Source organism: Pelodiscus sinensis, chromosome 1 (assembly GCF_049634645.1).
Source record: "Pelodiscus sinensis isolate JC-2024 chromosome 1, ASM4963464v1, whole genome shotgun sequence".
Lineage (NCBI taxonomy): Eukaryota > Metazoa > Chordata > Testudines > Trionychidae > Pelodiscus > Pelodiscus sinensis.
Window position 1 is genome coordinate 196,675,274 of NC_134711.1, and position 23,709 is coordinate 196,698,982.

At 44.6% G+C, this 23,709-nt stretch overlaps 1 protein-coding gene across 2 annotated transcripts in view; it reads left to right on the plus strand.

The window, feature by feature from the left end:
- The window catches only part of SRPX (sushi repeat containing protein X-linked), a 70,416-nt gene that overhangs the window by 30,079 nt on the left and 16,628 nt on the right, over positions 1-23,709 (plus strand). The window contains exons 2-4 of one of the 2 annotated variants that reach the window (XM_006133935.4): positions 4,242-4,301; positions 14,504-14,695; positions 17,263-17,439. In XM_006133935.4, the coding sequence (XP_006133997.2) occupies positions 4,242-4,301; positions 14,504-14,695; positions 17,263-17,439 (429 nt within the window). The remainder of the gene's footprint in view (positions 1-4,241; positions 4,302-14,503; positions 14,696-17,262; positions 17,440-23,709) is intronic. The other variant, XM_006133936.4, reaches the window with a different exon arrangement.

Below are 23,709 nucleotides of genomic sequence, written 5' to 3' on the forward strand. Positions count from 1 at the left end.
TAGCAGATCCAGAGATGTCATTATTCCCCTTTATTCGGCTTTGGTGAGGCCACATCTGGAGTATTGTGTCCAGTTCTGGGCCCCCCACTATGAAAAGGATGTGGACGCATTGGAGAGGGTCCAGCGGAGGGCAACCAAAATGATTAGGGGGCTGGAGCATATGACTTATGAGGAAAGGCTGAGGGAGTTGGGTCTATTTTGTCTGCAGAAGCGAAGAGTAAGGGGGGATTTGATAGCAGCTTTCAACTACCTGAAGGGAGGTTCCAAAGAGGGTGGAGAGAGACTATTCTCTGTAGTGACAGATGGCAGAACAAGGAGCAATGGTCTCAAGTTGTGGTGGGAGAGGTCCAGGTTGGATATTGGGAAAAACTATTTCGTTAGGAGAGTGGTGAAGCACTGGAATGGGTTACCTAGGGATGTAGTGCAGTCTCCATACCTAGAGGCGTTTAAGTCTTGGCTTGACAAAGCCCTAGCTGGGTTGATTTAGTTGGGATTGGTCCTGCCTAGAGCAGGGGGCTGGACTTGATGACCTCCTGAGGTCTCTTCCAGTTCTATGATTCTATGATTACTGTAACCCTGGTGATCTTGAGCAAGAAGCTTAGTATGACTCTGTGCATAAGGGAATCTTGTAGCATAGAAGGTGAACTTCTGAACAAACTGAGGGAAAGCAAAAGTACTCTTAAAATGTCCTCTACAATCTGGTTTCCTCCATCTTCCTTCTGCCATAAACCGTACAATCTGTTAGGAAGATCATGTCTAGCTAATCATGTTTGTAAACTGACGGTGCGTTTTACACACACCCCTATACATTCTTGCGTGCCTTGTTAATAGGTAATAGATGAAGGACATGACATTTATATGGAGATCATTAATGACTCTGAGACGTAATAAAAAAAAAACCTGTTACCTACATCCCTGCCTGTTTTGGCATTGTACTTTGTATGTATAAATTGAACCATTTATTCATAAAATGCACTGTTTGTGAATCTGAACCCTTTATTGTAGTGCCTACTGGTTCAGTGAAGTAGTCACAATCTCATAAGTTTGACCTTATTTTGTCAGTTACTGTAGTAAGGCCCCGTGATGATTAGGAGGAGTGCTGGCTAGCACTCAGTGACTAAAGGGTTAAATTTAGGTAGCTAAGGATGATGCACCGGAGTCAGAAGAACCAGTGGGATGCAGTGTGGAAATTTGAATTGTAAAAATTACCTGCTTGCCCTCTCCCTTTGTGTGAGCTTTTAAAACCAGAAGCTGAAGGGAGGATGATTTAAATCCAGGCAGGATTACCATGGCTCCAGTAAATCTGGGGCATGGAAATGGACTGGACTGTGAAGGGATTGTGAGTAAATAGGGGGGAAATGTATATTTAGTTGCGATTGGGGTATTTGCTTTGCTTTGTTGTTTGGTTAAGCTTCTCTGTGTGGATTCCATGTGCTTTCCCACCCCCATTCACCATATCTACAATGCAGCCCAGAGAGCCTATGTCTTTTTGTGTTTTAATCTGTTCTTTTCTCAGTTTCTCTGTAACACCTAGCAACCAAGTATGTTTTATCAAGTATATCTTTTTGTTTTGTTAATAAAATCACCCCCCCTTTTTAAAACGATTATTTGATTCTTATGTCCTGAAAAGTAACAGGAGATCTGTGTGTGTACTTGCCTAGACTGAGAGGTCAGCTATGAGAGATTGCAGTTGTTTTCCTGTGGGTTTTTTGTCTTTTTTCAAACTCTCTTGTGGTAAAAGAGCTTGGGGTACTCCTTGGGAACAAGTTCAACTATTTCTTCCTGGTTTTCAGGGTTTTAATTCACTTGATGGTGGCATCTTATCTCCCAGTGCCAGTAAATCTGTGACTCTGGTGAGTTTTTGTAAGCAGAGCCTATCGAGGCAAGGTATTTTTAAAGTCTCTTGCAGGCCCCCATCTTCTGCACTCGAATGCCAGAGTGGGGAACAGCCCTGACAGGCCCCAACCCAACAAAGCACTTGAGAAGTGCTGCTGAAGTCTGTGGGACTGTCCATAGACTACATCTGTGTGTGTAGGTCCCCATTCAGCAGAACATTTTACCATATGCTTGACTCCATCCCTATTCAGCAAAGCACTTAATTGTGAGTAGTTCCACTGATGACCTCACATACTTAAAATGAAGCATTTGCTTAAGTGCTTTGATGAACTGGAGCCAATGTAGCGTGCTGCATCAGGGTCACAATTTAGAACATTTTAAGCGTATTTGGCAGGTCGTATGCCAAAAGTCTGTTTCACAAAATGTATTTTTTAAAAATGTTTTAAGGACATATGTACACAAGTGCCTCGTTTACTTATGCTTGACAAATTACACACAAGGGTATAATTAGTGAGGGGCAATCTGGGCTACTGAGTGGACCACATGAATGGCCCTCCTTCATCTCAGTGGGCCACAAGATTGTCATAACTAAGATGGTCTCCCAGGATAGGGTAGTTTTGCTAACTGAGCTTGCATACCTAGAATTTATGGGGTGTGCTGATGGAACTGTAGTAGTGCTTTGATTGGCAGCAGAGGGAGTGCACAGCTCTCGCAATGTTCTGGACAATTAGCCCTCGCCTCACTTCATGTGCCCTTGTTTTATGTGCACGTCACTGCAGTAATACCAGTAGGGGAAAAAAACTACACAGACAAAAACAGAATCTGACAACCCCGTGCGTGGGCAGTGGTAAACAAAATGTCTCATGGGCCACACACAGAACTCCAAATGGCCATATTCATCCTGCAGGTTGCCTATCACTGATATATTTTCACATATTGATTGTATGTAATTTATTGCCTGTACATACTAGTGTGGTCTGTATATTTGAGAATTGTACTGTATTGGTCCAATGTATTGTTTCAGTTCCTTTGCCAAATGTTTCTCTGAGTTTCTTTATCAAGTACAGACTGATAGTTAGGGACAGTCATTACCAATCATTTTCTCTTGGCCTGAATTTAAATCTATTTAAATGTTATGCTCTAATAAAATATATGTGAAAAAGTAGACTCTCCTCCTCAAATTTAAACTTGCTGATTATTCTGTGAATACCAAAGTCATTTTTCCTAAAGCAAATATGATCATCAGAGTCCATAGATGAATCTTGATAATAGTTTCTTGTTAAAACCAAAGTGTTTTATTTTGTGGCTTTTGCTTGTACTTAGTTGGAATGAGAGATGCAGCCAGTCTTTGCGAGACACTGCCAAATATAAAGCATGCCATGAATGTGTATTAAACATAGCATTGTGCTCCTCAAATATTCATATTACTTACTGCTGTAATAACATTATTTAGCACTTCATAGCAAAACATTGAGCAAACATTAAGTAAAGAACCTTCTCAACACCCCTGAATGGTTCACAGGTGCATTTCTTATTTTAGCAATGGTATAAGATCAAAGAGTCTGCACAGCTTGCCTTCCCATGTGCAGACATAAATAGGCTTGGACAGTCGGACACACGGGAAGTGCAGACCTGAAAGTAAAAACTGTACATTAATAAAGCTGTTTTTCCTAGAGGCTGGCATCAAAGGAAAACAGAAGAGGGGAGTTATTGTTGTTTCTGTTTTTAAATACGAGGGAAGTGTTCGGACACTGCCTATGATGATATGTACCTCTCTGCAAGACAGATTGATTTTGCCTAGCCAATGGAAGCTGCCGTGACTTTGACTTCAGGAGTGGCTGCTGGTGAAAGTAAGCCAACCTTTAGCTTGAGTGACCAAGGAAGACTTGATGCAACACCAAAAAACCTTTTGATAGGGTAGGATTATGTTTACAGGGAATATAATCAGTGTTTTACTATGGCTGTTCTTCAGTCACAGGCATTTAATGCAGCTGGTTGGTTGGCAGTTTTACTACAGCTGGTTGGCATGATGGCTGTTAACAGCCACTTAACTATGGAACCATCTTACAGTGAAATCACTCTGTTGTCTGACTCCCCTTGTCAAATAACTTCACATTTAGAAGTTCCTTCTATGACAAATTATGATTTGCATTTTGCAATACATGTTACATAATAGCAATCTGAGGTATTCGTTTAACTCAATTATAAACAGTTTTACTCTTTCCAAATTCACTATAAACTGGTTCCACTATAAATCTAATGATCATGGAAGCTTATGCTGTCAGCATTGCTTAGGTTGTTGCATTCTAATCTGACTTGCACGTCTCTGCAAGAGCTTTTCCTATTCTTTTTAAAAAATATATTTCCTTTCTTGCTGCAGTTTTTCTTTTCATTTTGTATTGTAGGATCGGGATATTCACCCACAGAAGATGACGAAGATGTGTATGCGCGCAATAGATACAAAGGTGAATGCTTGGCTTCTGTGCTAAAAAGGATCAGCTGGTTGCTGGGAGAGCTTCTCTCTTTCCTTCCTGCATCATAAAGTCTTAGAATGATCCCGCTCCGTGTTTGTGTTCAGAGTTTCTGAGAAGATAAGCTTTTTATTTTTTTCTAAACAATGGAAAATGGAATGAGCACTGTGTATTGTTTAGCTTGTGTGAGTAAATTGCTAGTTTTTATTGCCTTCACTCTTGAAAATCAAGCTGCTAGCTCATGAAAATTAAGTCATTTTCTGCTTATTTCATATCCCATAACCAAAGCCATTAATGATAATTAGTGTTTCATATCGGACCTGTTGATGGTAAGTTATGGAAATACGTGAAAGAGAGCTCGATTCTTAGAAGCTTCTTAATATAGTCCTTCATACTTCAGGTAGGCATGTTACAATTATGGTTAATTGGAGGCTGAGCTGGAGGAGCTGGCCCACCCAGCGCAGGTGGGTGGTTGTTCCCACCTGGCAAGGACCATAGCACTGCAAGTGGAGAGTGCTTCAGCCTGCCCAGAGCAGCCCATGATGTGGTGGACTTGGCTGGGCTAAAGCAGCCCTGTGCTACGCCACAGGCAGGAGGCCACTGCAGGGTCCACCGTGCCACAGGCAGAGGCCCTCTCCAGTCCTGCCAGACCCATCACACCACACAACACCATGCTGTAGGTAGGGGGAGCCATGTAACCAGTTAACCAATCAACATTTAACTAGTTAACCAATTAAACAGGATTTTACATCCCTAATTTCAGGTTCATCCTGCAACTTGGAATGAGTAAAATGTGTTCACTAATGAACATGCTTTGATCAAAATGGACATTAAACAAAATATGCTATCACCATAGTGAGAGAATGGAATTCTGCATGTATATAAATCAGATTCAGATTTTCTTTCCTATTCCAAACAAGTTTACTGACCAGTGTGATCTGATAGAAAAATCACTGGTGAATCTGACACATCTGTACTCAGGTCTTGAAGAATCTGGTTCCACACTCAGCCTCATACCTTCGTCTCTACCCAAAAAAGTCATTTTACTGAGGGTTTGCATCAATAAATTTGTCTATGCACTTGCAAGAAGACATGATATTGCATTGTTGAGAACCTAGAAATATTGGGCATTAGTATAGCTTTCCTTAATGTTGGTGCTGGAGAGAGAATAAAACAGGATTTTTACACCAGGATATGCTTGCAAACATCAGCTATTTATGAGTACCAAAGGAGAAGATATAGACTACTGCTCATCCTATGTTATTTATTTTATAATTATTTATTTTGCTCCCCCATCAGAGTATATCTCAGTATGAAAATCCTCCATGTAAAAGTATAATCAGAAAAACTGTATTTACTGCTAGCTTTTTATGGTAAATTTGTTGAATTTTATCTTTAATATTTAATTCTCTGTAGTTTCTTAAAAAAAGAATTCACATGATTTAGTAAAGATAAAGGAATGCTGGCAGGACTGTGGATAAGTGGTCAAAATGTAGACTCTGCCTAAGAACTGTCTTTTAGAAAAGTGATCCAAAACAAATTCTTTCAGTGGTTGCAAGGATGTCACAGTGGTTTGGGAAACACCGTGGTGTATTCACACAAATATTAAAAACTATATTGAATTTGGAAACTCAGATGTGAGCTTTAGTAGCAGATTAGACAACTCAGATCCCAAAACCAAAGACATACAGCTGAGAAGACCTAAATTGTATTAACTTGCCTGCACTTATTTGAGCTGAGAAGTGGGTTACTTAAAACATAAAAATAAAACAGACATGGACCTGAGTTGCTAAGATTGGATCTGGATCAGAAGTTCACCAAACTTATCCAGGGTTTTGGTTATGGACCATCTCTCCTTGTAAAAATTTCAGAGTATCAAATATACTAATCACTATGCATGCCTTTTGAAAAATGTACATTAGTACACGCCCACACGGCATGGTGCGTATTTGCATATTAAGCAGAGTTTTGTAAACCTATCAGATTTTCAGTTCACAATGTCTGCAAATTAAACTCTGTAGTTTATTTGCTAAGGGTTGACCACATGTCAAATCCTGATCCTCATCTGGATGTTTTTCAGCTAATTTAGACTTCCAAGAAAACATCCCCTACTGCATTCCTTTCCAACAGGTTAGTTAAGAGTTCCCTTCCTCCCTTCTTATCCCTCCGTTCATCTTCCTGTAACCATGCCTTTGTGGGTCACAACTGAGAATACCAAATTCAGGACAAATGGCTGAGATATAGGGCAGACAATTCCCAAAGCTGATGGGATAAGATATACCAGACCAGCAACAAAAGTAAACTTCTGTTTCACCACACTGGCTAACAAAAAGTCAGAAAAGCAGTTTCCTTAGGCATTCTAGTCCTTGTGTCACTACCAAAACCATTTAACTTAATGATGAGTGGTTATGTAAAAACAATTTAATCAAATAATTAAAATCAATTTAATCTGATCTCAAAGGACCAACCACACATCCAGGTCAATATATGCCTCCGATTTTACTCACTAATCACACTGTGGCCAGTCCTACAGTATCTATAATCTAAAAGTTCTTTTATAGAAAAAGGAAAGGTGAGAGTTATATTGGTTAAAGGAGTCGCATGCATACAATCATTGCAAAGTTCTTGGGTCAGGCTTGAGGCAATGATGGAATAAACTGCTGGCTTGTTAAGTCTATAGCTGCTTCCAAACCATTGGTATGTCCCCAATCCTTTGGTTAAAATGCTTCCATTAATACAAATTCATTGTTCAGAGGTTTGAGCAGGCAAGCGTCTGGAGCAGGAAAGAGGCAAAATAGTTTTGTAGCTTCTGCTGTGTGGAGGAAAATCCATTGTTTATTCAAACAAAGCCCTCAACACAGCTAGTAGAAAATAACAGGGAACAAGGTGGAGTTTGGCAAGTCACTTGTCCATGCATGATTTCTCCTAGACATAGTATAAATCATTACCAGTACCCCAAGCAGCATGTTAGTCACAGGAAAGGATGTTCCATGTAGGTAAGCATCTTCCATTGTAAGTTAAATATTCCTTGATGAGCCGCTTAATTTAAATAGTCCCTTCAGGATGTGCTGGCTAACTTGCCATTACCACAAGATTGAACATACTTGAAATACAAGTGTAGAGCCAATAAATAGTCAGACTTCAAATACAAAATGGTACATGAATACAAATAACATAATTGTATTCAGCAAATCATAACCTTTCCATGGGCATCTTATATGCCACATTTATCCAAGATTTGTTGCAAATATATGACAGTGGTTGCAACAGTCATCTATATGGTCATATTTTAATTAGATAACATCACAGTGCCTAATCAACCAGTGGGCCCCATTGTATTAAAAGGTTCAAATGCATTTTGCCTTCAGAACTTACAGGAATACTGGTCCAAATCCAGCATTTTGACAGTGCTGACAGACACTTTGGTAAGTGCCGCTGTGAAGAAGAATGTTTCTCCCCTGACCTGTCAGATGGCTGCTTTACGTAGGATTCCCATGAGGAGAAAAAGCCTCCAGAGTGCAGTATTTCTCTGTTCACCACAGCACACAAGCCTTAAGGCCACATCTACACTGCAGCTGGAAGTGAGCCCCCCTGCCAGAACAGACAACCATGTGTTGGTAGGACTTGAGCTAGTGTGCTAAAAATAGCCATGTGGCTGTTGCAGTTCTGTCTGAGAACATGAGCATGTAATTGAGTTAATTGAGCTTCAGAAACACACTATGCTACTTTAAAATGTTTTTTTGTGAAATAAACTAAAACCCTGGCAGTCACACACTTTTCCATTCTCAGTCTCTCTGCTTCCACTCTCCAGTGCTGTTTCTGTGGTTCTGGTAAAAGCACGGTAGAATGTATGTGGAATTTTAAATTTCCATTGGAGGAGACCTAAAAATCTCTCACCATTTTTATCTAGAGGAATTATACACTGAAAAAAAATTACAATGTGTGTGGTAGATGAAATAAGAGCACATTAAATATGCTCATGGAACTGGTCCCAAGCATGAGGAAAAACATTTTCAATGCAGAGATTAAATTAATCGACAGCAACAACAGAGCCAATAATAAATATCTATGAAACTGATTCCATTTGGAAAAGACAACTTTTAGATTGCTCTTGTGGTTTTGCCACTGTTTAGGAATGAGGTTCTGGAAACCTTCCCAGATCCTATAAAGGCTCATTATATGCCTTCTGAATATTGCATGCTATGTGATGTTTCAGTGCTTGTCTTCTTTTTGGCCTACACTTCTACCTTCTTAGCTGTGTCCTTGTCAAATCCCAGAGCTATACAGAGTCACAAGTCATTATCTGGATAGAAGACATCTTCGGAAAACTCACTTGTCTCTCACACCATGCTCCTCCCTCCCCAAAAATAAGTTGTTTTGGATGCCTAGGAAAGGTTGGTAGCTGACACCGTCAATTGTATGTACTAAATCAGTGCCCCAGCATGTATTAATGAAAGTTTTGCTCATGGAGGATTTCTCTTGAATATGTATAAGTATAGTCTTGGCCATCTATAGTCATTACATTTTTGTTAATAGGTCAGTATGGGCATTAATTCCAGGATTGTGGCCAAATTCCAAATCTCCCTGTGATCCATTAATTCTCATGTCTGATCAGTACTGTATTTTAGCGAATATAACCCGCGGGTTATATTTGTTTTTACAGACCCCGTAGTATACCCCGCAGGGTATACTCAGGTGTGGGGTATGCAAAACTTCTTTTACTCATCTGGGGGTGAGTGCGGCTGCGTGGGAACCGGGCAGTGAGTGTTTTCCATGCTGGGAGGCTTGGCCTCTGAAAGCTACCAGGTGGGTGAGTGCTCCCCCGCCCGGATCAGGCTCACAGGCAGGTGTCACAGGGCACAGTGCCGGGCAGGCCATGCAGCATATGCCTTGGAGAATGCCCCTAGAGCGCCTCTCGGCTGAGCCTTTGCTGGGCTGAGGTGGAGAGCTGCAAACACCTTTGCCCCCGTAGAGAGCCGGGGCCGGATTGAACAGCCTGCGGCTGAACAACGCGGGGAAACTTACAGGGGGGAGCGCAGCCCCGTAACTTTTTCCTGGCGTGGCTCTACCAAAAGGGAGAATGGGGGGCAAAGTCTTCCCGGGAGCCCAGCTCGCTCTCTGGGAATACTCCAGAGCAGGGGCAGAGGCATCCCCAGCAGAGGCGCAAGGCGGGAGGCTCCCAGCCTGGGCTGACACAGGGAAAGAGCCCGGAGCCCTGTCCCGGGTGGCGGGTGGCCTGCGCTGCAGATCACTGCAAATCACCCGCACTCCCTGGCAACCTGCTTGCAAATCCTCCTTGTAGCCCCCTTGCCACACTTCGGAGCAGCGGGAGGCTGCAGATGGCCACCGTGCACAGGAGTGGGGGCAGGCAGGAATATATCCGCACCCAAATAAACCCCGCCCCCTGCCCCCGCAGGCTATACAGGGATTTCTAAACCCAAACAGCAAAAAACGCGGGGTATATTCGCTAACAGACGGTACTTGATGCCTTAGAGCAGAGGAGGGGAACCTTTTTTGTGCCAAAGACCACTGACCTACAGAAAAATCAGTTGGAGGCCATATGCAAGTGAGGGAAAAAAAATCCAACAACTCTTACTGACGTGGCTCCCAACTGAGAAGGAGAAAGACACTCTGCACATTCCCCTCACACACCAGAGGCTAGGGGGACCCAGCACTAATAGATATTGTGTGGTGGTGAGCAGCGGCTGGAGCATCAGCATGGGCTCCCTAATGCTGGGGTGTGTGTGGATTCAGGCAAGTTGGGGGACACACGCATCTGGCCCCCAGGCCTTAGGTTCCCCAACCCTGCTTTAGAGGAAGATGAAGCACATATTTCAGGCCAGTTTTCTATGTTTCTCCATTTGTATGCAAAGTTCTGGAATGGGCGTTAGCAGGGGACTCAGAGGGTGTATGTAGTCTACAGGGTTTTTTCGAAAAAAGTGGCCTTTTTCGAAAAAATGTCCCCTGCTTCTAGACTGCTGCTGCATTCTTTCGAAAGTAAATCGAAAGAATGTGGCAGTTTTTTCAACTGTGGAAAACCTCGTTTTACGAGGAAGAATGCCTTTTATCGAAAGTGCTCTTTCAAAAAAAGGCGCTATGTAATGCAAACTGTGCTTTTTCGAAAAAGAGCATCCAGACTGCCTGGGTGCTCTCTTTCGAAAAAACGGCTTGCTTTTTCAAAAGTACTGGTTGTAGTCTAGATGCTCTTTTTTGAACAAGCCTCTTTCGGAAGAGACTTGCAGTCTAGACGTAGCCAGACATTTTTTAGCCAGAAGATTCTTCTGTTCTGGCCCCAGTCCTCAGCACAACTTGGAGCAGCTCAGCATAGTCACTGAAATTTGAACGGCTTAGCATCAGGAAACTAGAGCAAGGGTTGGTGGGATCAAAGCCAGATTATCCATTAGGCACAATAGGCATAGTGCCTACAACGTTTAGGCCCTAAAAATATTCATCATTGACTCAAAAATAAGAAAACTGCTAAATCAAACTTACTAATTTGCTATCGTTAGTCAACAAACACAGGTACATTGTCATATCTGATGATTGTAAGCACCGTCACTGCATGTGCAAGGCTTTAGGTTACCCACTGTGATTCTTTGAGGTTCAACCTATCCCCAAAATGGGTAGTGTCACCACTTGCTCTGAAACTCTGAGATTCTTAAATGCTATTCTGTTGTGGCTCACAGTCCTGACACCAACAGCTGGCAGACAAGCAGGGTAACCCCAACATTGTCCGATCCCAATTTTCTTCAAAACTGTCTGTCCTATAGTGTCTAACCTTCTTGTTGAACACTTGCAGGAGTTCAATTCTCTGCTCCTTTAAAAGACAGTACACTGCACTTATTAACATAACGGGGGTTGACAAATGCTCCACTTCAGTCCAAACGCTGAATTGGCTTATGGTAAAAGCAAAACAAGTTTTTTTAACAAAAGGACATAGGTTTAAATGATACTAAGTAGAAAGAATGGTGATGATAATGGTTACAAACCAACAAAAGTAAAAAATGCTTCTAAGACTAAAATTTAACTTAGCTAAAGTTCTTGTCCAAGATGGCTTTGTTCAACTTGCATGTAAATGTGCCTTTCTTTGTCTTTGGTCACACCTTCTTATTTTAGAATGAAGTACTTTGAAGTACATCCCGCGCCACTTTCAACAGCAAAAATTAAAAGTGTACAGGCAATAGACGATAGGGCATTTCTCCCTTATATATTTATATATAATCTAATTTAAAGGCCTGCAATTGTGAGAGTGCCTAGGATATACAAAGACCTTAATCCGGCTGTGGCTGAGACATAAGAATGAAATGCTGAGCAGTGTGAGAGAAGCCCTTATGCAGAGTGCTGCCCAGAAAAGGAGACAGGAAAACTAGACCCCTGACAGTGCTTAAGGAACAGAGAAGCAATGGGCAGATGCTGAGGAAATCTAAGTGAGAGGATGGATACTTCAAACTCCAGAGCATCCCAGAAGCATCACAATCAGCTCTTATTAAAACCTCTAAAAAGGGACAGTTAGCATCAGGCTAGGCTGAGGAATATTCCCACTGCCTACACCATCTTCGTTGGTTGCTTGGGCCTTCTTCCCCAAGCTTGGTGACTTCCTGATGGGATCTCTCTACCTCCATTCCCTACATTGAATTTGGGCAAGGTATTCTTTACTTCCTGAATGACTGTATAGAGTTGCTGGTGGATGAATGCCACATTTCAAGAGCAGGTAAAAGCCTGATGGCATATTGTAAAGATGTGCTGAACCAAAACTCAGATTCAAACTCTTCCGATTTTGGAACCATTTAAGATCAGGATATGAACTTAGCAGCTCAGATCCATTTCCATATGTGCGTGCGTGTACATACACTTGTGCTAGAAATAACACAAGATGGAGTGTACATTCATCAGTTAGCATAAGCACATCTTGAAACATGTAAGATATTGGCTGACATTCAAGCCCAGTGCCTAAGTGTATACATTGTGCTTGGAAACTTTGTGTTAACATTGACTTAGAATTGATGGAGCTAGTTCTTAACTCTCTAAGGCAGGGGAGGGCAATAATTTTTTTTTCCCCACTTCAAAAATTTTTGAGATAGCCCTGGGCCACCCCAGAAGGAATGGGGCCTAACTGGAAAGGGGGGGGGGCTACCCATGATTGGTCTGGGGTGAGGGAGCCCCTTCACCACCATCCCTTCCCGCTAGGCACCCATGCTGTAGAGGAGGCTTGGCATGCTTCCTCACCCCCAAGCCAATCAGGGCCTGAGGGCGGTGGAACATGGGAAGCCTTCTCCTGCCCTGCGAGGAGCACATGACACTTTGAAGTGCCACGGGCTCTTTGCAGGGCCAGGGCAGGGCAAAGGAAGTTTTACACAGCTCCCCCACCCCCGGGCCCTGATTGGTCTGGGGGCGGGGGAGCGCATAAAGCCTCTGCTCTCCTCTCCACCCCACGCCCTGCGAGCAGTGCACGGCGCTTCAAAGTGCCACGTGCTTGTGGCAGGGCGGGAGGAGGCTTCGCATGCTCCCCAGGTCCTAATTGGTCTCGAGGTGGGGGAGCAGCAGGGCCTCTGCAGACCGGATCCACCTGCTTGGCGGGCCGGATCGGGCCCGCGGAGGCCATTTTGCCCTGCTCTAAGGCCTGGTCTATACTAGACCAGGAAGGTCAGATAAAGGTATTCAAAATGCGTAGCTAGAGTCAGCTTACCTTAAACTGAGCCTTGGCAGCGTCCACATGGCGGGAGGCCAGCGGGAGAAAAGGCTTCTGTCAGCTTCTCTTACCTCTTGCAAAAGGAGGAGTACCGGACACCCGCAGAGGCTCCCCACAGCATTTGATTTATGGGTCTCTACTAGACCTGCTAAATGGAACCTTAGAAGATTTGACCTCTACAGCATCGATCTTGCGATAAATATAGATGTGCCTTAAGAGCTTTTGTTTTGGTTTGTGAGACCTAGGGATGTAAGGGAGCAGTCAACTAATAAGAGGGGGCAGAGCTGCAGCGTCTCAGAGCCGGCGCAAGTCAGGACTTTTCAGTCCTGCCTCATGCCTTCTCCGGGAACTAACTCTGTGGTGTCTCTTCAGTTTAAATGTAGTAGGCTGCTGTGCATCCAGCTCCTACTATATTTAAACTACAGAGCCACAGTGGGCTTAGCGAGCCCCCTCCCCCCATTGACTAATGGAGTAGTTGATGGAAATTCCATCGACTACTCGATTAGCTGATTAACTGCAATTTAACATCCCTAATCAGACCTGGAGAGACAGATCTACAGATTTAGTAAGAAAGACATTATGCCCATTTGCATTTAGGTTTTCTTCACAATCAGGCTGGGAAAATTAGGATATTTTAAATGCAATTTGAAATATCGTGGAATTGATGGGGCCATCTGAGACGTGCTATTGTGGCCTGCTGGTAAGTTTTGGCTCAATTTGGCATCTGAGAGGGAAACTGGAAATTCATTCAGAGCAAGTGAAATACATATATATATATATATATATACATACACACACACACACACACACCCCCGGAGTCTCTGTTCTTCTTGTGTCCAGTCAACCAAACTTGACTTCTCTCTAATATGATGTATATAACAATGCCCTTCATAAATGTGAGGGAGCTTTAACCTTCATGGAGTTCACCAATGGCAATGTCTGTTTCTTTGGTGCCCTGACATGCATGTATTTGCTGGTTCTGAAGGAAGTTTCGAATAAAAGGGTATTAAGATGAGAGTGAGGAAAATAAAATTATGCCACAGATAAAGATAAAGCTTCATTGGGGATGAACTTGCATTTCGATTGTCAGCTTTTGTCACCAAAGGGAAGATAAATGCATCCTCTGTGGGGTATTAAAATATATATATATATATATATATATATATATATATATATATATATATATATAGATAAACACCGAACTGTCCACATGGTGGCACACTTATTCCACCAGCATGACATATAGACACCCAATTCAATAGAAACCGCCATTAATTTGTAGCAGGCATGACAGTTTACCTTTAGAGGCCTGATGCTGTAATATCTTTAGCATCTTTCTGGATCAGGCCAGTAAGTTACATCTCTTGGCGTGCTTTTTTTACATTTTCTTTTTTTGATAAACTCTCTCTACACCATCAAACAAAATGACTGTGAAATTGTGACTTAAGCCAATTGGTCTTTGTAAAATGTGTGTGTTCTGTGTTTGTTTTTCCATTCTTTTTGCCAGACACGCCTTGGTGTTCTCCCATTAAGGTGAAACATGGTAATGCAAACTGTAGAACACCTCAAGGAGAATATTACAAAAATGTCTTGGGGACAAGATGTGATATTCGTTGTCAGAAAGGCTATGAACTGCATGGTCCTCAGCAGCTTATTTGCCAGTCGAACAAGCGTTGGTCTGGGAAAGTTTTGTGTAAACGTGAGTAGATCATACTTGTCTGTGCATATGTATCACTGTGTGATAAACTCATCTGTGTATTATTGCTAATGTCGATGAGTAGCTTTTATGTTTGTCAGTGCTGGGATGGGGAGAAACTTAACTGACAGGAGTTGGTCTTAGAATTAATTCTATTTAATCTTTGGACTCTCAACCCCATTTTGAGTTTACAAATAATTATGTATATGTGAAGCCATAGCTAACTTAGCTGCATCCGTTTCAGACATTATTTACCTAGCACCTGTGATGAACATAGTGCTTTATAAGTCAGCTGTGCCAAATAGCTGAATGCTGAGGAGTTGACAGACTAAAATCATGGCAGGTGGACATAGAGGAGGAGTACAAGTCCAGAGTGGAGAGCGAAATTAAAAGCAGGAGTGCTTCATGGAATAGATGGATTTTAAATCTGTAGAAATATTTTTCTGAATCTGATGAGTTATCAGAATTCCCTTTATAAACATATTACAATACTGTGCATTCTAGACACACTGTTAATTGTATAGTAATAGAGATGTAGTCCTGCATAGTCCTGTCTTTTGTTAATTGTATGTCATTTTGTAACGTTTGAATGCCACCAGGATGAATGGGCCTAAGATGACTAGATAGCAAGTGTAAAAAATTAGAATGGGGTGAGGGATAATTGGTGCCTATATAAGATGAAGTCCCGAATATCAGGACTGTCCCTTTAAAATCAGGGCATCTAGTCACCTTATGAGAGCCCACTGTTAGTTGGTGAGTGAAAAAATTTTGACCCAAGAAGGGAATGGGAACCTGGCATTTCCTTAAATTAATTTAATTTAACTGAGCTAATTTAGCCGTGTAACAGTAAAATTTGAAGTGTGTTTGAGGAGGGTAAATCATATTAACAGTTTCACTAACTCTGACTGAAAAATTCCTAACTATGTTTTGTTCACATACAGTACAGGCAGTCCCCGACTTACGCGGATCAGACTAATTTCGGATCTGCACCTACGAACGGGACTTTTCTCGCCCCGGAGCTCACGGGCGGCGGGTCGCCACCCGTGTCCTCCGGGGTGAGAAAAGCTTCTCCCGGTCTCCCTGGTTTGCTGGGGGGGGTCCAGCAAAGCCGCTGGACCCCACCAGCAGACCAGGGACACCAGAGCAAAGCCGCGGCCTGGGCGGCTTTGGTCGTTTGCCCAGGAGCAAAGCCGCCCAGGCGGCAGGACCCCCGCCACCTGGGCGGCTTTGCTCCTGTCCCCCTGGTCTGCTGGGGGGTCCAGCAAAGCCGCTGGACGCCCCCAGCAGACCAGGGACACCAGAGTAAAGCCGCCACCTGGGCGGCTTTGCTCGTTTGCCCGGGAGCAAAGCCGCCCAGGCGGCGGCTTTGCTCTGGTGTCCCTGGTCTGCTGGGGGCGTCCAGCGGCTTTGCTGGACCCCCCAGCAGACCAGGGGGACAGGAGCAAAGCCGCCCAGGTGGCGGGGGTCCTGCCGCCTGGGCGGCTTTGCTCCTGGGCAAACGACCAAAGCCGCCCAGGCCGCGGCTTTGCTCTGGTGTCCCTGGTCTGCTGGTGGGGTCCAGCGGCTTTGCTGGACCCCCCCAGCAGACCAGGGGGACAGGAGCAAAGCCGCGGAGCACGCCCGCAGCGGGACAGCCCAGGCGCACTTGGGCTGTCCCGCTGCGGGCGTGCTCCGAGGCTTTGCTCCCCGTCTCTCTGGTCTGACCAGCAGACCAGGGAGATGGGGAGCAAAGCCTCGGAGCACGCCAGCAGTGGGACAGCCGTGGCGCGCGTGGACTGTCCCGCTGCCCGCGTGCTCTGTGGCTTTGCTCCGTGTCTCCCAGGTCAGCAGACCAGGGAGACGGAGCAAAGCCGTGGAGGACTTGGGCGGTCCCACCACCCCCGTCTCCCTGGTCTGCTGGGGGAGGGGTGCAGCTAGTGTGCCACCCTCCCAGCAGACCAGGCTTTTCTTGCCTACCCCTGGGGTAGAGCAGCTGGGGGCTGCCAGGTTGGTCCCGCAGCGCTGCTCCGGACCAACCCAGAAGCACCCCAGCTGCTCTGCCCCAGGCGTCCTGATTCAGCCGCTGCTGGTCAGTTTCAGCAGCGGCTGAATCAGGACGCCTGGGGCAGAGCAGCTGGGGTGCTGCTGGGTTGCTCCAGTAGCGCCGAGGAGCGGCACTACTGGAGCAACCCAGCAGCACCCCAGCTGCTCTGCCCCAAGCGTCCCCAAGTCAGCTGCTGCTGAAACTGACCAGTGCTGACTACAGGAAGCCCGAGGCAGAGTTGCTCTGCCCCAGGCTTCCTGGAATCAGCTGCTGATCAGTTTCAGCAGCAGCTGACTTGGGGACGCCTGGGTTTCTTAAGTTGAATCTGTATGTAAGTCAGAACTGGCGTCCAGATTCAGCCACGGTTGAAACTGATCAGTTTCAGCAGCGGCTGATGCCAGTTCCGACTTATATACAGATTCAACTTAAGAACAAACCTACAATCTTATACGTAACCCGGGGACTGCCTGTATTGCACATCTGTTTCACCGCCATGCCTCTAGACTGGATAACAGAAGGTCCTGGATACATTTGTTTTCTTTTACAGAAATACGGTGTCCAACGCTGGCCATGCCAATTAATGGAGGGTTCAAGTGCATAGATGGTGCATACTTTAACTCCAGGTGTGAGTATTACTGTTCCCCAGGATACCAGCTAAAAGGAGAGCGGACAGTAACATGTATGGACAACAAAGTTTGGAGTGGCAGACCAGCCTCCTGTGTTGGTAAGTAAGATGAGATTTGCACCACCTATGGAGACTTTAAATCAGGACTGGTTCTCTTTCTAAAATAGCTCAGACCAAAATTAAAGGCTAGATGGAGAAATCACCGGAGCTCTTAATAGTTCCTTCTGTTTTTGCCTTCTCCAAAGCCTGTTGTAATTATTGGTGCTTCCTTAGCCACATCTTGTACACACAGCATTGTGTCACAGCCATTGCATCATAAGCCTAGAAAAGAATCAGAACTAACCAGTATGGTGGGACTTCTTCAGTTATTTTTGCATCATGGGGTCATGGGCTCCCAGTGAATTCTGAGGAAATGCGGATGGATTCCAGTGCAGTTAACGTTAACATGTTGCTTGCCAAGCTCACATCATTCTTCTTTGTACTAACAAGATGTCATCAGGAGATTCAGCTAAAGTGTCTTCAGCTGCTGCTCTTCTTGGGAAGCTCCTGATAAGAGGTTCTTTTTCCAGTCACCGGGATGTGCTGTTTATTAGCCACTTGAATTGGCCACCAACAATTTGATTTCATGGCTGGAGCAATATTTGTGTGTTGAATGATTTGTGTGTGCTCCTATGGGTTTCCTCAAGATGCCTGTGGCTCAGTCTAGATTAGTGGGTAAAACAACACTGGAGTCTCCCTGCTGTGGCTTTACATACATGAGGTTTGTTGGATTTTTCCTGTTACGTTCTGTCTTGCCACTGTATACGTGTTCCTGCCTGTCTCTAGATTAAGTTTGTGGTTTGTCTTGTGTTTTATATGCAAATTCAAGTCTGGTTCTTGTGGAGGGTTTGTTTTATGTGTGGTGGGGGAAGGGGAAAGTGTCATCTTTTCTACAACCTCACCAATTTGTACTGCTGACGTGGGCAACTCACTGCAAAAATGGCAGTGTAACACACGTATTGGAAAGGTTCGTTAACAAATTCAGATGATCAATATTTATAACTTCACCACGTGAGGATGTTCTATAGTAATTCTGTAAGACAGCGCCAAAGTCCTCAGTGCAGCATGTTGCTGTTTAGTACAGAGAGACACCCTTCCCTCTCACTTCCCTCCATGTTTTAGGTGCAACTAGTGGAACATGCAGGTTAGCAAAGTGAAGGTGCCGTGTCTGGCCTCTTCAAAAGAAGCTCCAAGATTTCAGAGACACGTGACTGTATATGACCATGCAATACAATGCAGTTTGCGATTAAACTGCTTTCTCTGAGGCAGAGCAGGTGTTCTGCGTGGCCTTTACTGTACTTTCTTAATACAGAAAAGAGGTTCCCAAGTTGTGATCTGTGAAGAACTTGCTGGTGGCCTGCAGAGAACTGGCTGGTCCCAGGGTTCTGTGTCTCCTCCTTAAGTCGAGCTCAGAGAAATGGAACAAGTGGGAGGGAGGGAGGAAATGAAGATCAAAGGGAGACATTTTACTTGTTACTTCCTTTGTGAAAGCAATTCCTATAGATGCCCCAGGGGCATTAAGCAATCATGAATGAAACAGGAAGTGGGATCCACCCCACTTTGAATGGGAAGAACGGTACCCGGGGAATCTCTTGCTACTTCATGCTATGCAAAAAATATTTAAAATCCTGATTTAATGCTGTTTTTGCAAAATGTCAGGTTTAGCTCCACCCTTTGTTACTGTAGCTCAAAACAACTGTAACTGAATCTTGGCAATCACAATCATTTAAAACTTTTGGGTACAGTACAGGTTGAACCTCCCAAATCCAGGACTCTCTGGTCTGGCAACATCTGTGGTCCAGCATGGATGTTGCTGGACCAAAGAGCCCCAGGAGCAGGAGCCAGCCAAGAGAACATGGGGTTTGCGGAGTCCCAGCTGGACATGGAGTGGCTAGGCAGGGGAACTCCAGTGTCCCTGGGTCAGGCAGCTGGAGCGGCCCTGACAGCTGGGCCGGTGACAGCCAGGGAACACCAGGAAACCCTGGTGGGGATTGGGATGGCCAGGCAGCCCTGACCGGGAAACCCCCAGCAGCAGCGGGGCTAGGCAGCATCAAGGAGCCTCCACCCCAGCTAGGGAACCCTGGATTCAATGGGGTCAAGCAGCCAGAGAGCCCCTAGCAGTGGGGCCAGCGGTGGTCGGGGAACCCTGGGAAACCTCGGTGACAGCGGGGCTGGTGTTGGCTGGGCGAACCAAGGCTGGGAAACTCCAATGAACTGCTGGAGGTAGCGGGGCTGGCAGCAGCCATGTGGGCCCTGGCTGTGGAACCCCAGGCGCAGCTGGCAGGCAGCAGGGTGGAGAGCCTCGGCCAGGCCAGCTTTAACAGTGCAGCAGCAGGGCGGGGAGCCCCAGCCTTGAGAGGCGCAAGGAGAGATGCCATCAGTGGGGCAGCTAGCAGGGAACATTGACCTTCCCTGGTCTGGCAAATTGCTTGGTCTGTGACAGCTCAGATCCCAAGGGTGCCAGACCAGGGAGGTCCAACCTGTATTAAAATGCAGTTACATACAGAAATCATGAGGTCAATTTCATATTATTCAGTGAGATTAGTTGAATTTATTAGCCCATGTACCCCTCTCTCTCTCTCTCTCTCTGTGTGTGTGTGTGTGTGTGTGTGTGTGTGTGTGTGTGTGTGTGTGTACGTGTGTACATATATATATATAAAAAATAAAATTTCCTGCAGGACAACAGTGACATCATCATGTCACTCTGCATCCCATCACCCCTCTGCCCTCAGCTGCCCTGCCTCTTCCCTCTCTTTGATGCTCTGGCCGGGCAGGAGCTGTACAGCCTCCCCCTCCCCAGTGCTCCCGGCAGGCAGATGCTGTGAGCCACACAGCCTCTGCCCCTTCCTGCTCCAGTGGGGTGAGAGCCGCGAGGTCTCCCTCCTCCCAGGGTGGGTGGGAGCTGCATGGCCTCCCCTCTCCCTGCATCTCCTGCACCCTCACACACACCCCTCCATCGAGACCATGTACCTCCAGCCTGCTCCTGCCTCCTCCTCTCTAGACAGACACCTACACATAGCCTGCTCCTTCACCCTCCTCTGTTCTTACACTCTCCTCTTCCTCCCCACGAGACACCCTGCCCCTAGCCCACTCCTGCACCCTCCCCTGGCCAGACACCTACCCCCCGAGAGGAAGGGGTTGGCAAGCGTAGTGAGCAGGGAGCACAGCCTCCTGATTTATTTAAAAATATGAATTCAAAAATTTGAAAAGCAAAATAGGATTTAAATTGGGGTGAGAACTGGTGTACAGACTGCAAGGTATTCATTTATCCAAAGCCACACATGTTCAACCATAAAGGAAAGGAAAGGAAAAAGGTCAGGTTTGTTATTCCAGCTCAGTGCCCATGGTGTAACACTGCCATCATATTTGGAATAAAATAACCAACATTTAAAAGTAGCACTAGACACAGATTTGCTCTTAGCAAAATAAGACTTTTTAATTTCAGGCTCTGGTTATATTTTTCTGACCCTTTTAAACACACATGCCGATGTTTTTAAACCTAAAGTTAGGTCTCTAAATCTATATTAAGGTACTTAAATAGAAATGGTCTGATTTTTCAGAGATAGCGAGTACCCATAAGCTCCACATAAATCAATGGGGTGTATTGTGGCACAGCCCCCAGAAAATCTGGCCTGGACTGGAAAGTTTAAATATAAACACCCATAAGGGGGGACATGATAGCAGTTTTCAAATATCTAAAAGGGTGTCACAAGGAGGAAGGAGAAAATTTGTTCCTCTTGGTTTCTGAGGACAGGACAAGGAGTAATGGGCTTAAAGTGCAGCAAGGGAAGTTTAGATTGGACATTAGGAAAAAATTCCTAACTGTCAGGGTGGTCAAATATTGGAATAAATTGCCAAGGGAGGTGGTGGAATCTCCCTCTCTGGAGATATTTAAGAACAGGTTAGATAGACATCTGTCAGGGATGGTGTAGACGGAGCTTGGTCCTGCCTTGAGGGCGGGGGGCTGGACTCGATGACCTCTCGAGGTCCCTTCCAGTCCTATGATTTGAAAATATTGACCTTCTACTCCTGGTCCGTTATGGTATTGATTTTTGTTCTTTTGCTAAAATTTTGATCTGGTCCCTTACTGTACTGCGTGGCTCAAGACCGCAAAGGTAGAACTGAGAACAGAATTTGATCCATTGCATATTCTGATGGTTCTTGATGATATAGCCGTTCATTTTGCACTAGAAAATAAACTTTAAAAACCCAATCTCTGTGCTGCTATGGCTTCCTGTCTTTATGGCCATCATCACAAGAGGTTGGGGTTGTTGGAATTTTATGAACAAAAAGGTTTTAGCTGAAAACAATATCTCAGTTATGAAACATCCATGACAAACTCTTGACTTCTTTGGAATGTTTTGGTATTTTACAAAATTGGTTTGAAATTTTTTATCAAAATGATTAAAAGTTATATTGGAATCATCAAAATAAATTACCAAAGTGCAGCACATTTTGGTAACAATTTTGAAAAGAATTTGGTTCAGCAAATAGTTAAAAATGTTCAGAAAGAATTATGAGAAACAAAATGTGTGTCGTTTTCAGACCCTGAGAAATGCGGGTGTCAGGGCTGTTCCCCACTCTGGCACTCCGAGTGCAGAAGGTGGGCCCTGCAAGAGTTCTTAAAAATACCTTACCTCGATAGGCTCTGCTCACAGAAACTCCCCAGAGTCACAGATTTATTGCCCCTGGGAGATAGGCTGCCACCAGCAAGAGAATTAAATAAAACCCTGAAAACCGGGAAGAAACACTTGAAATTTTTCCAAAGGGGTACCCCAAGCTCTTTTGCCATGAGAGAGCTTGAAAAAAAAAATACAGAAAACAAACTGTGTCTCTGATAGCTGACTTCTCAGGCTAGGCAGGCGCACACACACTTCCAGTTACCTTCCAGGATACACGAACCAAAGCATTATATTAAAAAAGGTGATTTTATTAACAAAACAAAACAATATACTTGGTAAAATGTACTTGTTTGCTAAGTGTTACAGAGGAACTAAAAAAAGAACCGATCAAAACACAAAGAAACAGTCTCTTTGGGCTGTAGCTTAAATATGGTGAATGAGGGAGGAAAGCACATGGATTTCACACAGAGAGGTTTAACCAAACAGCAAAATAAAGAAAAAGTAACCTGATCACGACTAAATGTACATTTTCCTTGTAGTCACAATCTGTACTGATCCGTACTTCAAGGCCCAGTCCATTCCCATGCCCAATATTTTTTGTAGGCATGGTAATTCTGTCCGATTATTTCATCTTCCCTCCAGCTGCTAATGTAGAACTCGTGCAGAAAGAGGTATATATTCACAATTTAAATTTCAGCACTGTATCCCATTGGGTCTCCTGGCTTCTTGCCAACAACCTTCGTTACCTGAGTTTAACCTTTTAGTCACCAAGTGCTGGCCAGTCCTCCTCCTGTCCATCACAGACAGTGCTGGACAGGCTGGCCTAAACTGGCTGTGATTTCTTCCTGGAGGTCTAGGATAAAAAATTGTTAATAATGCACATACACACATTACATTCACTACTGAATACACAAAGAACTAAACAAGATGTCCTGCATGCATGGAATACATGACTTAGATATAGGGAGAGATTTGACTGGCTTAGTCTGGGAAATTTTAACAGGAGAGTGCATCAGCCACTTTGTTAGAAGCTTCTGAGATGTGTTGTAAGTCAAAGTCCTGGAGAGCTAAATTCCACTAAAGGAATTTCTTGTTAGTCTCTTTGACTGTGTGAAGCCACTGCAGAGCCGAATGGTCAGTCTGCTGGTGAAAGTGTCATCCCCAAATATACAGTCGTAGCTTCTCTAGAGCGCATACAGTGGTGTAGCATTCCTTCTCGGAGACAGGCCAGTGGCTTTCCCTCTCAGAGAGTTTTTATTGAGGAACACAACAGGGTGGAATTGTTGATTTGGCCCTGTTTGCAGGGCCCCACACCAAGCTCTGACGCATCCATGGTAAGGAAGAAAGGTTTGTTGTAATCTGGGGCCCGTAGGAGAGGGTCAGAAACAAGAGCAGCCTTAAGATGCTTAAAAGCTTCTTGACACTTCTCAGTCCACTTAACTGCATTTGGTTGCTTTTTTCTGGTCAGGTCTGTTAGTGGTGCAGCTATCTGACTGTAGTGTGGTATGAATCGCCTGTAATATCCTGTCAAGCCTAAGAAGGATTGGACCCATTTTTTCACTTAGGGACAGGCCAGTTTTGGAGAGGGTTACCTCTTTGACACCACCCTTGCCTTTTCCATCGTAGTAGGCTCCTTGAGACCACTCAGCGTCATCTCTCTCATGGGCTGTGAACTGATGAACTTAGAATCCTTGGGATTAAAGGGCTT